We start from the raw sequence: 15314 nt of genomic DNA, 5'->3' as shown, positions 1-15314 counted from the left end.
TTTGTCACCTCCCCCATCAGTCTTGGTAAAGACAGCTAATGAGATGGACTCCCTATGAGCCTTTCCAGTGGCTTTCAGAGTTTTTGCCAGCCTTTTGTTGCACACCATTTTAATTTTCCCCACTCCTTAAATTACACTAATACACCCCTACTGTTCACTTGCAAATGTGCATTTGGAGTTGTGCATAATTATTATAATGAGCTGACATCGGCAAATTAGGTGCAAATAGCTTACATCCAAGCATGTGCACGTATTAACTGTTTCTAAACATTTGGATGCAGATTGCAGCAAAATCAGAAATCTAGCTTCATAACTGACAAATCATTTTACCATGGCAATAAAAATATGAGAAGTATAGACAGAGTGGGCAGAGGAGAATCAAAGAGACATTAGAGTTGGTCCTGAGCTTTGTTTTAACAAATTGAAATTTTAAAAGGGGTTCTGACGATGAGATCACCCCTCTTTGATATTATGATTCAATCACTCCTGCAGCCTAAGTTAAATAAATAGAAAGAAATTGTGAAGGAGAACCTTTCACTGAACTGCAAATCAATGGAATCTGATGTCCCCTCAGGCAGGCCCAGCATTTGGAGCCAAGCCAGTTGTGGCTGTCTCTTCCCACCCCTTCCCTCTGCATGACCTCTCTTATTGCCAGCAGCATGTCTGCAGAGGGAAGGGAGGGTACGTGACAGACTAACTGCTGTGTCTGTCCCAATATCTGACTGTGGACGAGCACACCGGAGCCCAGGAGCAATGGCCATTTAAGAGCACACAACTAAAGTACTGATGACCTCTTGATGAAATTTCACATCATCCTCTCGCAAGCTTCCAAAGTCAGATTCAATACTGGGAGGTCAACTCACTCACACAACGTAAATTAGATCAAGTCAGTACACTGATGTCTGAGCGAATTGGTATGACAAGAACAGATATAACAAATAAATTATGCAAAGCAGCTCTTTAATTAAGCAGTACTTACAAAGGTAGGTTCTTGGAGTTTGAATTTTGCAGTTTGGTTCAGATCAGGTGAACATTTTGTTACGCATGGAACTGGACAGTCTAATGGATGTAGATTTATCCAATCGTGGCCCTGAGTAAAGATCTTTAGTATCTGCTCAAAGATCAGTCTACTGACCCTAACTAATTTACATTATGTAAGTGAGAATCCAGGTATTGGGTCTGGCTTTGGAAGCTCGCCACTGGATGATGTGAAACTTCAAGAGGTGATTGGTAAATTTAAAGCGATGTGGTGACTTAAAGATAAGTAACTGCATGCATATGGGGATAGAAATGTTGCTACTATTCCTTTTGTATAGTTCTGCCTTTGCAAAGGTTATTTGGGTTGCGAACATTGCCTGGCAAAATCCCACAGCTAACACAAGAGGCTGGATTTTACCAGCCTCCTGGCATTGGGGGTCGGGGGGGAGGGGGGAGGCCCAGAAATGCCTCTGGAACAGGCTCGCCACGGGCCTCAACACTGGGAAAGCGCCACCCCATATTACCGGGGGGAGCAAGGCCTCGTGGTGGCCCCTCCCACCCCTGCCACTTGGCGATGGCACCATCATTTCAATAGGTAAATTTATTAAAATAAAGGAATATTTACTTACCTCGTCCCACTAGCTGTCCCGCTCCCATGTTACGACCAGTGGCCAGCACTCCCGCGCTGTTCGATTTCCAACCAGAGATCCGATGCGGGACACTGGTGGGGAGGGGGGAGGAGATAAGTATTTCAGTGTGGAGGAGGGACGGTTGGGTGAAGAGGGAAAAATACTTACCTGCTTGGTCAAGGGGGTGATGGGAAGGGGTATAGGTAAAAGTTTCTGAACTTTGTGGGGGTGGGGGGGGGAGGAGGTCAAATACTCAAGGTAAGTATTTTGGGGGAAGACAGGGCAGGAATGATATGTAAGGCTATTGGGAGGGGTGTGGGAGAGGGGCTGGGAAGAATTCTCCAATTATTTGTAATAGTTTCAAATGCACTGTCTCTTTAGAAATTGAAAGCATCAGTAAGACCTCTAAGACCTTTAAAATGGTGCTGGATGCCATTGTCGGGGAATGGAGTGCCCGCCCCCTCCACATCATCGGGGGGGCAGTCCACCCCGGCCATTTAAATGAGCTGCCACGCTAAATATCATGGCGGCTCCGCAGAGTAATTCTCACGCGTGCGCCCTGCCCGATTTTGAAGCTCACTGCGCTGGAAAAATTCAGCCCAAGAAATCCGGAGACAACAAACCAAGTTTGTTACCCAGTGACTGAGAGGTGCAACACTACAAATGTTTAGGTAGCAAAGTGGAGATGATGCAGAATGAGATGATAGCATGATAGCAACAAAGGTGGCTTTGTGTTCTGTAAAAGGAACATAGAGGCACTGGAAAAGATACAAGAAAAGATTCGTAATGATGATATCAGAACTGAGAGGATAAACTTATGAGGAAAGGCTAATCAGGCTGGGGCTCTTTTCTCTAGAAAAGAGAAGGCTGAGGGGTGACCTGACAGAGGTCTTTAAGATTATGAAAAGGTTTGATAGGGTAGACTTAGAGAAGATGTTTCCGCTTGTGGGAAGACCAAAGCTTGGGGCCATATATATAAGATTATCACAAATAAATCCAATAGGGAATTCAGGCGAAACCTCTTTGCCCAGAGAGTGGTTAGAATGTGGAACTTACAACCATATGGTGCAGTTGAGACAAATAGCTTCGATGCATTTAAGGGGAAGATAAATAAGCACAAGAGGGAATAGAAGGATACTCTGATAAGGTTAGAAAAAGAGGGTTGGGAGCAGGCTCATGTGGAGCATAAAGGCCGGGATAGACCAGTTGGGCTGAATGGCCTGATTCTGCTCTGTAAACTCTATGCAATACAGGGCATCTTCTCCACAGCATAGCATTGCAACATGACTGAACGATGCATGAAAGATGTCTTGAAGATACAGCCGGCAATTACTAACACTGATCATGTCAACTCTTAAGGTGCATGTTAGCTGTGGGTGTCCTTGCAGCAAATGACACACTTCTGCACCTCTCTGTATTCTGACCTGGAATCTGTGCAACCTGCTCTACAAGGTCATTGCTAGATCAATGTGCCACCCTGCCTTTAGTGCAGCTTGAGATGCTTTGCAGCCCTTCTTTCCCTTCAACATACATGAATAAAGGGAAATTGCCATTGGGAACACCATTGTCCCAATATTGAAAACTCTCCAAAGATTGGCAGTGCCAGGGCACTTGGTATGAAGCCTCCTGATCAGCTAAAGGGCCATGGCAAAGAAAATAAAACAGCAAGAAATAATGTTCAAAAATAGCCTGATAAATCATACTATAGAAATCTTTCTATGCACTTACGTAAACAGTATACGCAATAAGCCCTCCAGTAAGCCCTGAACATCCTGAGGCTGAATTTTGTAGTAGAGATCTTTTGATGCTGATGCGGGACTGGACAACACTTACATGGATTTGTAGGCGGGGCATTTTACACAGGTGGATAGATGATAGAGTGCGAAACTGGAAGAGACGATATAATGCCGTTGGGAACAAATTTTAATGAATCCCAAACAAACAACACCTTTTAGCCAGTAGGAAACTCATCCAGAAAATTGGATGGGGTGCGAAGTAGGTGAAAACTTATCAGAATGGTTTCATTTTTATGATTAGTTATCCAATAATGCAGGCAGTTAAAATTGACCAGGTGATTTATCGGCCAATACCTCGCCCAGATCCTGCTGCCTTCAATTTTAACCTGTTCTTCTGAGTAGGCAGCAAATGTACCTACCTGAAGCCGTCAGGGTCCGTCTTTACAAATGCAGACCGGGGTTCTGATGATGCCATTGGGACCCGACTGCTATTTTAACCCTTATCTGAGTGGGGAGCCACTGTTGCTTTCCCTTCAAGTGTAGTCAAGTGTAAAGGTGCCTTTTAATGTAAGTTTTTTAATTTTCCTTTGTGGATTCAGGAGAGGTAGGAGTTCTCATTAACTGTTCCAGGTAGGAAGTCGACTAGCATCATGTTATTGGGACCGGAGTTAAAATCGCCATGACTGCACTCTGCCACAAGTGAGTGGGAATTTAACTGAAACCTGCTGACAGTTAAAATCACATGCGTAGATAGGATGGTTGTTGAATATTTGCATTGAATATGTGCTTCTGGCCATGAAGTTGAAGGAAATTTTATATTGGTCAGAAATATGAAATTTGACATTGGAAGCAATGAGCATAACAAAGCCATTTCTTTTTGGTACTCTAAAAGCGCCATATGTTAAATATGTACATCGATTGAAAATAAATGTACTGAATGATACAACGACTGGCCTGTAAAGTTACCACTGACACTTGTGAATGCACTTCATCCAGGTCATTAGTCATTTGAAGGCTCACCAGCACCTTCTCAAAGCCAACTCAGGATGGGCAATAAATCCCAGCTTTGCCAGCGGCACCCACTTCCCGAGAATGAATATTGTTTTTAAATGTGAAAACTAAGAAGAATAAACCAGGAACTGAAACTTCTGTGAAATTTGATGAAGTGTGTGACTATATAGGGCACATGTTCTTCCTATATAGCTTGGGTGTCAAGGATTACCCATATATAATGCAAAGAGGAAAAACGGACTGGGAGGATCCCACAGCAATAATGAAGGCTGCCTGATTTCAACCCATGTGTCAAAAGAGTGGCAATAAAAGCACAAAATTATTATTACCCTCTTATTTGTTTTCCTTCTCCATCTCAATTTTCCAGGAAAAACATAAGAACCCTGAAAGTCAGTAGTTATTGCTGTAATAAAGCCAGACTTGCCTGTAGCAAACACAACATTGCGGGACATCAGCCTGTACTCCACAATAGAAAACTGTGGCAACTCAATCTCATGCACTCCAGTCACAGCGTCGTCCCCGTCTCGCCAGTAGAACTGAATGTCATCTGTTGTGTATCCATCTAGAAGCCAAAGGCAAAGGGGGCATTAGTCGAATGTGCCACACTTTCCATATATTCCAGGCACTCATACTTTAACTACACCTTGTATTTTTTTGGGCTCATCGAAGTGAAGGATGTGAGCATTGGGGAATGGAGCATTTCTCATGTTTATACAATCAAAGTATCAAATATTTTCAGAGCAGGTGCAGCACCAGCCAAAACACCCTCTACTCTGCTTCAACACTGCACATTAATCTCAATCTCAGAAGAGTGAAACATTCCAATAACCCAACAACCATTTTTAAGGGCTGTAAGATAAGGATTGTCCATTTAATGCCAATTTGTGCAAAGATTTGGATGGTGACCCATGGCTAAAAATAATTGGATTCGCACAATCCAAAGTGATTATGTATGCCATCCTCGAAACACAGAAAAAAAACTTTCAGCTGATCTGTCTGGGATGGGTTTAAACCAAGCTCCCAAAGGACACCTCCACCATTTCATCTAACAGAAGGTGATTGCCATGACATCTCAGAGGGGAATGATACTTTTGTGGCAATGGAATAGAATCTACAATCATTCTATGTCTTTGTAATTTAACAGAAGTCTAAACAGCCCTCAAAAAAGGACACAGAAACACTGCAGAAAGTGCAAAGAAAGACTTTCAAGGATGGTACTAGAACTGAAAGATTGCAGCTATCGGGAAAGATTGAACAGGTTGGGGCTTTTATCTTTGGAAAATGAAAGACTTAGAGGTGATCTAAAAGAGGTCTTTAAAATTACGAATGGGTTGGACAGGGTAGATGTGGATTTAATGGGCTGAATTTTAACTCATTCAAAACCCACCCATTGGCACAGAGTTAAAGTCGGGCCCAATGTTTCCACTGTGGAACAATCCAAAACTAGGGGCCGTAAATACAAGATGGTAACTAATAAATCCAATACGAAAATAATTTCAACTGTCCTATTCTTCAGCACTTTCTTCCCCTTCCATTAGATTCCTTCCTGCTACTCACCATCCCTGAGTTCTCTGAGTCCCATTCTCTGCACTAATACCCTCTGCCAACTGCTGCAGTCCTGGCTGATTCACCCTTTGATTTTCTCTTTATCCCAGAGAAAGCCTTCCTTTCTCACCTTGGTGCATTCCACGAGGAATTAGCTACTCACACCTTGGGGAAGGAGGGGGAATGCACCAATGTGAATTGGCATCCCAATGCCAAAGGGGCAAAGCATGGATATTCCAGAATTGACACTGACTTAAACTAACCGGTACTGACTTCAGTGTGCTGACTTTGTTCTGTACTATGTTACTTTTAGTTTCTTTATTGGGATTGAATGAATTTTCTCAACTTTAAATTAATTTTCTTTTTCCTCTTTTCTTCTTCTCTCATTTGTTTCATGTTTGAAGTATGAATAAATATTACAAATAAAGATTATTCTTTGAGGCATTCCCTATTGCAATCAACCCAGTAAAACCTAAGCAAAACTCAACCTCCCCTGTCATCCCACAACTATTTTTATGGTTTGTAAAAATGTACAAATATGAATGGATCTTTCACATGTCCTTGGATGAATTTATTATTGCAGGTGCTTTTGAGGTATTATTGACTTGGATACACTATCCACATCAAATTTGGCCTGTCAATCATCACAATCTAAGCTTTTCATTGGTCATAAAGCTGGCCCCTGAACCTAGTTTCCAACCAATGAAAATGCGCATTGTTATAAAAATGCTCCACCTTTAAAATGAACAGAGGGAGTAAGGTGGAAAGATAGAGAATTTTACAGTTAAAATAAATTATATAAAAATATTAGAATTAGTAGAATAGAAAAGAATCAAACTTAAACCAGCATGAATAGTGGAATATAGTTTTCAAATACAGGCACAGATAAAATGTTTTTTTTTTATAAGAAGGTGTGTGTTCACTGATTTGGTAGATTAGGGTTTCTTTCTTTCTGACAATTTTCTTCTTCCAACTCTTTTTGCCTGAAGGTGTCAATTCCTTGCTGGGATCGATTTCTGACAATTGGACATTGATCAATAACAGTGGGTGATGCTGATCACTCTCTTATGTGTCACTTAAGAACTGAGCCTGAAAAACCCTAACCTGTAGTCTATGGACTTATAGTTGAAGTCACCGGACAGCAATCAGGAGTGGGACAACCAGCCAGTTTTCACCTTCATAATTTAAAGGTGCCAAAGGTAATTGTAACAGCCCAGCAACACCCTGACTGGAGCATGAAAACCTGTGACTTTGCTGGTTTGTATGCTTCAGCAACTCACTGGAAAAACTTGTACACTATTAAGGAAGTTTATTTAGGGTTAATACTGCGGTAATTAAGCTATTCCTGATGTTTGAGTGGCTTTATTACTTTAAAATTTTGCTTATTTCAGGGTTACCCATGAGTTAGCTGAAAACAAACAAAACTAGTCAGCCCACGGAGACAGAACTTACCCTGACTTTGATGGAATCTAAGGGTTAATATTTAACCGATGGCCCAGAATTTGCTGGAGGGATGCATCTCATGGCTGTCTGTTTTTGGTAGATATTTTTCCTCATGGGTCAGTTTGAAAAATGTTTGTGCTGTAAATTGCTGAATTGTGAGCTGCTAACTGCAGGGCAAGGGCAATGGGGCATCTGGGATCTTGGCAGGACAGGACCGACAACCTAACCAATGTGATTAAAGGTTGAGAGAGCAACAGAGGAATGTTGGAGAAGGAGGTAGGATGACTTAAAGTCAAATTAGAAGCAGAAAGTGACATAAAGAGAGTGAAAGAAAGATTGGGTTAAGCGAGAGAGAAAAGTGACAGAAAGCAAAAGTCAGGAAAAAAAATTAAAATTTATCATTTTAAAAACTTCTAGAAACAACCTGTAGGAATGAGACACCCCAGTTTCAATTGTTAGCTTTCTGGGTCAGAGAGGTTGAGTAGCATTGCAGGAACATAAATCTCGTCATTAAATGAATCCTTATGTCGTTAAGTAGCAGCCCTAACTTTCTGTAGCCTGTTTAGTGCCTTTTAACAGCACAATGCAGTAATTTCTTGATGCTCATGGGGAAGTTGATGGAAAGCTCCCATCTACGTGAGGCTAACAGCGGATTGGGGCAAGTTGCCCAGCAACCTGAGCTAATTCGAAACTCACGGCATGTCTCTTCTTCGCTACTAATTGCAGGGTTATTTACACACCAGTAACAGCGTGCACATTAAATTCACTGTTACTTTCTCAGCAAATTCTAGGCCATTATTTTCTTAAATAATTCCAAGTTTCCTGAGGTGCATTTCCACCAGCACCCATCCCCTACCACCTGCTCTTCGGTTTAAGCTGCTTCTATTAGTTGTGCACACACGAGAATGAAATGTACGTAATGTCCTGGGATGAAACAATGGACTAAATGACCCAAGTATCTTGACCAACTGCTTGTATTAAGCTTAAACTCCTGATTATGAAGTAGCTCTCTGCACAAGCCCAGGGGGTCCAGCAACATGTGAAGTCATGCGTAATAAAGCACACGGAGAGCAAATTGCAACCCAGTGTTTGCTTCATTCAGGCTGAATCTGATTAAAATTTAAGCATTATTCGTCCCGTGTTGTAGATAAGCATCAGACTGCTGCCTAATCAAACTGAAATGATGAAGCGTTTAATGATTTCTGACTCCCAGCTGCAATCTTCCCATGTGGAGACGTGCACACATGCCAAAATATTAAAAAAAGAAATAATTTTTTTTTAAAGCTAGCCTCTAATGAATGATAAAACATTAAATTACACTATGATTTGTAACAGATCTTTTTTCTGGGGGCTTGGAGAGGGGAAAGTGGATAGAGTTGAATACTTGATAAGACTAATGCTAGTGGTTGAGAATTTTTAGCCACAGGGCCAGCTTTTCCTAAGAGTACTCACAGCTTTCTATTTCCAGTGTGCAGTTTTGTTCATCCAGTGGGTACCTCCGCAGATCCATCATACATGCAGCTGTTGTTGTGATTCTACATCAAAGCAAAGAAAGAAAAGGTCACCATGGTAGCTGCTTTTTATTCCTAATCACTGTGCATGCGTCTGTTAACAAGGCAGGGTATTAATTCCTCTGAATTCTGGTCATTGCTCCCTTGAGTTTTCCTCCCCCCGGCCTTCCGACATGCTCTTCCGCCTCCCTGCATTCACACTTTATTGAAATCGGGACAACAACAGCAACTTACATTTATACAGTGCCTTTAGCATAGGAAACTTCGCAAGGCATTTCACAGGAGCATTAGCTGAATTTTCTTCTCCCACTGCCGGGAGTGGCGGAGGGCAAAAAAAAATGTCGGCCCCAGATAATATACCAGTCAGGCGCCCCCCCCAATCACATGGAGGAGGTAGACTTTGCGACTCTGTGCGCAGGCTCTGGCACCATTTTTAAAGGGCAACTAGCCCTGCCAGTAAATTTACATTTTTAAAGGCCTACCCCCGCCCCAATGCACCGCAATTTAAACTATCGCCCCTTTTCCCCCCAATGACAATTATATGTAATAGTTGCCCTCTTCCCCCAACAAAACACCTACCTTCGAGACTTGACCTTCCCTCCCCCAAAACTGATCAAAGTGCAGAGGTCACCCCTCCCCCTCTCCCCTACATTAGTAATTTCCATTTGATCCTGTACCGCGCCCCTCCCCACCGCCCCCGCCACTGGACTAAAAATCATAAGAACCCCCCCCCCCAGCCCGCTTCCCCACCTCGGCGGCGGCAGCTTTCCCTGGAGGGGAAAGTGAAGGCGCGAGTGCCAGCTGCCACTCGGGCAGTAGGTAAGGTTGCTGCAAATGTTATTTAAATGTATTCATTCACTTAATTTAAATATGTAAAGCTGGGTTCTGTCACCCAGCGGTGGGAGCCCCGGTACACTCCTCCATCCCCCCCAACCTGCCACTGCCACAGATCCTGATGTCGAGACCTCAATAAAATCCCAGTGAAAATGTGAAACCAAGTCACATAAGTTGATACTGCTGCTGATGACCAAATGTTTGGTCGAAGAAGCAGGTTTTAAGGAGCATCTTAAAGTAGGAGAGAGAGATAGAGAGGCAGGGGTATTTGAAGAGGGAATTTCAGGGTTTCGGGTCTAAGCAGCTGAAGACTCGGCTGCCAGTGGTGCAACAATTAAAATCGGGATGCAGGCGGGGCCTTCATTAGAATATTCAAATGAGGGTAATAAGCATGCAAATGAACTTACCTGCCGCTGGGGGCCATCCCATGTCGATCTTACGGCCAACCAGCCGCAACTCGCGCGTCTTCGGAGCTCCATACGGAGTTCCAGGCGAGGCACTGGTGGGGAGGGGGGAAAAATAAAATTATTGGGGAGGGGGGAGGAATAAAATTATCAGGGCAGTGGGGGGAGCGTGGAAAACCTTTTTCATTGGCTGTGAGGATGATGGGAAGCAGTTTAGGGTCAAAGGCAATAAAGTTCCGGGGGGAATGGTTGTGAGTGAGAACTCACTTTTTTGGGGGGGAGATATGAAACAAAAACTGAGCTTCTTCATTGGGGGGAAGGGCAGGAGAGGGGATTGCAGGCATCAACAGACCTTTATTCAAAGGCATTCACAAAACAGTCCCTTTAAACATTGACGTTTCATCTAAGGGCTTGAAGCTCTTTAAAAATGGCACCAGCGCCTGCACAGTGGCACTAGATGCCGTTGCCAGGGATGCAGCGGCCTCCCCCTCTATGTCATCGGGGGTGGCCGCTCTTCCCCCTCCACTTAAATGAGCCCCCGTGCATCATATCGTGGGGTCTATGAGGCGGCACCTCCGTGTCGGAAGGCCACCGACTTCACAGTGCGCCGCTAGGAGCTTGGCGTGCTGATAAAATTCAGCCCACTGTTTCAGTAAGTGTTTCTTCATATCTGCTCAAGTAAAACCCCAATTAATGCTCGCCACCAGCATATAATGAAACAGAATTGATATACAATTTACCAAAGGGATTTGGTCGATTTAGGAAATGGGGCTCACTGCACCGTCATCTACTTTAACTCCTGTTGCTAGGATCTCAAAAGTCTCTGGAGCTTCTTACTCCACTCAGTTTTCCTGACTTCCTACAGGCTGTAACCGTACATGTTTAGTACAGGTCCGCTATCCAAAATCCGGCATCCTTGGGACTAAGAAAGTGACGGATTTTGTATTTTCCTGGATTCGGACACATGGAGCTGGTGACCGCCCTCCAATTCAGCCAGAGTCTGAGGATAACCACGGGCCTCAGCTTATTACCTGGCTGAGTAGTGTCCCCGGCCAACTGGACCCTGGCCCTCAGACAGGAAGCGGGAGGTATTGTGGGGACGAGGGGTAGGATCCGCCAGTCGCCGCTGACATTTAACAATTTTAGCTCAGGTGTTTATTTTAATTATGTTAACAGCTCTATCAAAATGGCAGCAAGAGATATTTTAGACAAGTATTCCTACACTGGTATCCAACAGGCATCACATCCTAATGGTTTTCATTTAACAACCAAAGCAGGAGACTTGAGAAGTGACTTGAGACTTGGTTGCCTACCAAGTTGGTGAATCATTTAGGGATCACAGTGACCCTGAGTCACTATGATCTCCAAATGATTCACCAAGTTGGAAAAACGTCAGATGTATCCACAGTGTTAGCGGGCACAGTCTCTATTTGGCCCAGATTGCGATAGATAAACCTTTAAATCTACAAGTGTGTTGTTTAATCAAGCATAGGAGTAGCTTCTTAAATATACTCAACTGCATGTTCATTGCTTTCACGAGCCCTCTTTGTTGTGTTATGTCAATTGTGGCTAGTGTATGAATAGTTTCTTTACAGCATAAGAACCCATTAAGAGCAACAAAGCTGATATGATTCAGTCTTGCTTAACAGTAAAATATACAAGATGGTGAATAAGCAAGTGAAAATGAGTAACAGAGCCTTCTGAAGTATGTTTCCTTTGTTTCAAATTCCCCAATTAGAGCAAACACAGATAAGTCTCCAATTTCAAAAGTGACCAACCATTTTTAAACAACAGTTTTTTGTTCCACCTAATAGTGGGATCCAGGATTACCCTCAGCAGAAAATCAAACGGGGTTAAATCTCAACTTTCCGAGGCTCCGGTCATGGAGCAGGACATTGTTTGTGGTGGTGACAGGTTAGAAAATTCAGCCATGAGGTTGCATGCCTAATTAGGCTGAAGTCGATTTTCCAAAGAGCGATTAAGGGGCCAATGTTGAATCTTCCTACTTAAGGCAAAGACTCCATCCATAGTGTGGACCTTGCACATAAAGACTAGGCATTTGAAAGTGTTGGGTCTTAACTTTCTTAAAGGGAAATAGTCTTAGTTCCTGGTAAAAGTCTTCTTTTGCCTTTTAATTACATTTTGCTCCAATATTAATGAATATTGCTGGATAGTCCAACAATTTAGCATTCCCTGATGCCATGCCCCCACTGGCCACTGCTTCGCAACCCCCCCCACCCACCGCACCACATTAATGTGTTTCTTCATTATTCTCATTGGCTGTTACTATTTAAACTGCAACATACAAGAGGATAAGGGTGGAAATTCCTCAACCCGAGGTGTTTGATCTGAACAATGTCACTAACCTGAGATCTGTACTCATACATCCCTATATACCTATGTGTATATGTCCAATCAGACTTGTTTTTATTGCCTCCACTTCTGCCCTAGAGCTGTACCATCCACTGCAGGATGCAGGAAGGTGGATCCTCCCATTGAAGAAGGATGAAGCTGTTATTCTTCCAATCTATCACATCAGGTGGCCTTTGTGGCGCACCTATATCAAGCAAGAGATAAATTCTGCATTTGGAAAGGGCAACATCTTTTTCTCTTTTCCTGTAGAAAGCAGACATCATCTGGACAGCTTCCACAACTTTCACTGGGAGGGAAATTCATCCCCAATTGCAGAGCACATTATGGCAGCACTGAAGCATACATGCATTCAAGGAGTTTGCACTCAAATGTTGATTAAGGATCTGATTATAGAAACATGGACCATTTTCCTAGGAAATAGGCCAGGGCCTTGAAATTGGATCATGCAGTGCCTATATTACAGGCAGAAAACAGGCACTTCAGCAGCTCAATCTGACAGGTTGGTGCTCATTGCACAGTGGAAGCACACCATCCACTTTATTGGTTAGGACTCCTCCATACAGGAATCCATCTAACATACCTAAAACAGGCATTAACCCCTTCGCATATGCAAACCAGGAGCTGGAAGCTGTTTCACGGTCCCCTCTTGAAATTCAACTAGCAAGTAACCATACCATACGTTGCACATGATGTGCTCAGTTCCTTCAGTTACTTAGCCTCCAAACTATCTTAAAGGGATTGCTAGAGGCTGCCATCTGAGAGGTAACATTTTTAGTTACTTGCTCCTCTTGGCTCCAGATTAAATCTATGCGCCGGTGCCTGCCCCCTCCCAATTGTCTTCTCCCCTCTCCCGAATTCTCCTGAAGGCCTCTGCTGATGAAACTTGCTGTCCCCTCCCCCCCCCCCACACCTCCCCACTCCGACACTGGAACTGGGAAACTGTTTCTAGGGTTGCGACTCACCAGTAATAAACAAATGAGGTCAGCGGACCAATTTACCACAGTCCCATCAGTGGCCTCATTGGACTTGTAAAGTGAGCACTGCACCAGGACTTGGGTGCAATCCAATTTCTAGCTCGTGGTGTCTCCATTTTGCAGAGCCCTAATTAGTCAAGGGGCAAGAAACAATGGCTGGGGTTTTACGAAGCTCCCAACATCAGGCTCCCCCCCCGCCCCCCGCACCGCTGGGTGATGGGACCCGGATTAACATATTTAAATTAATGAAATGAATATATTTAAATAAAATCAACAGCAGTCTTACCTTTGGGTCGCGATCTTCCGGGCTGCGGTCGGAATTTGACATCCTTGACAAATGCCAGCAAGAATAATTAATAGCTGAGAGGAAGGCAGTTAAAGACAGCAGTGGAATTGTGTGGCTCAGATGGTGTGTATAAGCCACTTGAGCTTTCTGTTTAAAATGTGGATTGCTTTGCTCAATTATGGTTGTGCGTTTTGACTCCTTCCTGCCAATTACTGTACTTGAAGGTGAAGTAGTAACTGCAAGGGCTGAAAGACTGTGGTTTGGAGTTGCTGGGTGAGGTGAACTTCCATGGGTTTTGCCCAGTCTTTCAGGCAGAAGGGGCTTATGATCTCAGGGGTAAGAAAAGAATCCAAATGTTGCTTATGGTTGTAGTGCCTCCCACCCACCGCTGTCCCTTAATGATCAGGATGCATTTAATGACAATCATGAAGAAATCTGCAGCTTCCATTGCCTTTACTTTTCTGGCTTGAGAAGCATAGGTGGGGAGCAATAGCCAAAAGACTGGGAAGGAAAAATAATAAACAGCAGTGGAAATATATTTTTCCCCTCAGATTTGCCTGGTGTCAACAACTTGCAGCTGACTCCAAGTAACACTGAGAATTTCACTCTTGCCAGGAAAATCCTGGTTAAATTGTTGATCTCTGTTCATTTTTTCACACATCAAGCATGTCCTATAAAATTGGAAGCACTTTTCTTCAGCCTACAGAACATAATTTCAATATGGACCGTTCCAATCTTGATATGCCATTTCCTTGCATTTTACAACCAAACTCACATGGCCAACAATGAATGGTTTGCATTATCGGATGAAATTTCAAAGCAGTAACTTGAACTTGGTAATATCGACATTCAGCTTGGTTGGGGGTTGTGCTGACAGTAGTATACACACTAAAGTATGTAATTCAATGAACCACCATGCGTGTCTCCCAAGTGGATTTAGGAATTGGATGGGAATTCCACATAACTGCTCTGCTTACTCCTTGATTTGGGTCTTAGGCCTGTCACAAGTTGCAATGTCCCCTTAAAATGATTGCAGCCAATCAGCTGGCTCCAACCCATCAGTGACATCACTGGAAGGACCTCTGGGGAAACAGTAATGGCCATGACATAGGAAGTCTATTTTGGGGCAGGAGGATTGAAATTTTGCTTTAAAATGATAATAAATATTTGATAACTACATGGTTTTTACATCATCACAGGGGGAGTACTTTGGATAAAAAGTACTCCCCCATGAAGTTCCATCCACTTCCCATTAAAAGCTTTGATGGACTTGTGTTTCTCTCTTACCTCCTGCCTCCTGAAGATGGCGACTTATGCTTTGGCAAAGTTACATTCGCTAACAGCACTCCAGAATCTTATACAAGCTGATATTTTTCACACATGACCTTTGGCGGTGTATAGCAACAGATGGCAGCGGCCATCCCAGCAGAACCTGATTCTACCCTCTCTTGGTGTCTGCATCACAGCAGGAAATTTCAACCTAACCCACCTCTGGGGAAACTGATGGGTTCAGGACAATGCTAGTCTTACACCTCATTCTGCATTGCAGTCAATAATGAGTAATATTGGGCGGGGTGTAAAACAGGGGTT

General features: G+C 43.4%; 1 protein-coding gene across 6 annotated transcripts in view; it reads right to left on the bottom strand.

Annotated features, from left to right (window-relative positions):
* The window catches only part of gabrb3 (gamma-aminobutyric acid type A receptor subunit beta3), a 568810-nt gene that overhangs the window by 49048 nt on the left and 504448 nt on the right, over nucleotides 1-15314 (bottom strand). For all 6 annotated transcript variants that reach the window (XM_068033273.1, XM_068033277.1, XM_068033278.1 and 3 more), the window contains 2 exons: nucleotides 8795-8877; nucleotides 4779-4916 (listed from right to left, as the gene is read on the bottom strand). In XM_068033273.1, coding sequence (XP_067889374.1) covers nucleotides 4779-4916; nucleotides 8795-8877 — 221 coding nt within the window. The remainder of the gene's footprint in view (nucleotides 1-4778; nucleotides 4917-8794; nucleotides 8878-15314) is intronic.

The sequence above is a fragment of the Heterodontus francisci genome, chromosome 6, assembly GCF_036365525.1.
Source record: "Heterodontus francisci isolate sHetFra1 chromosome 6, sHetFra1.hap1, whole genome shotgun sequence".
NCBI lineage: Eukaryota > Metazoa > Chordata > Chondrichthyes > Heterodontiformes > Heterodontidae > Heterodontus > Heterodontus francisci.
This window is presented reverse-complemented; position numbering and strand designations above follow the sequence as displayed.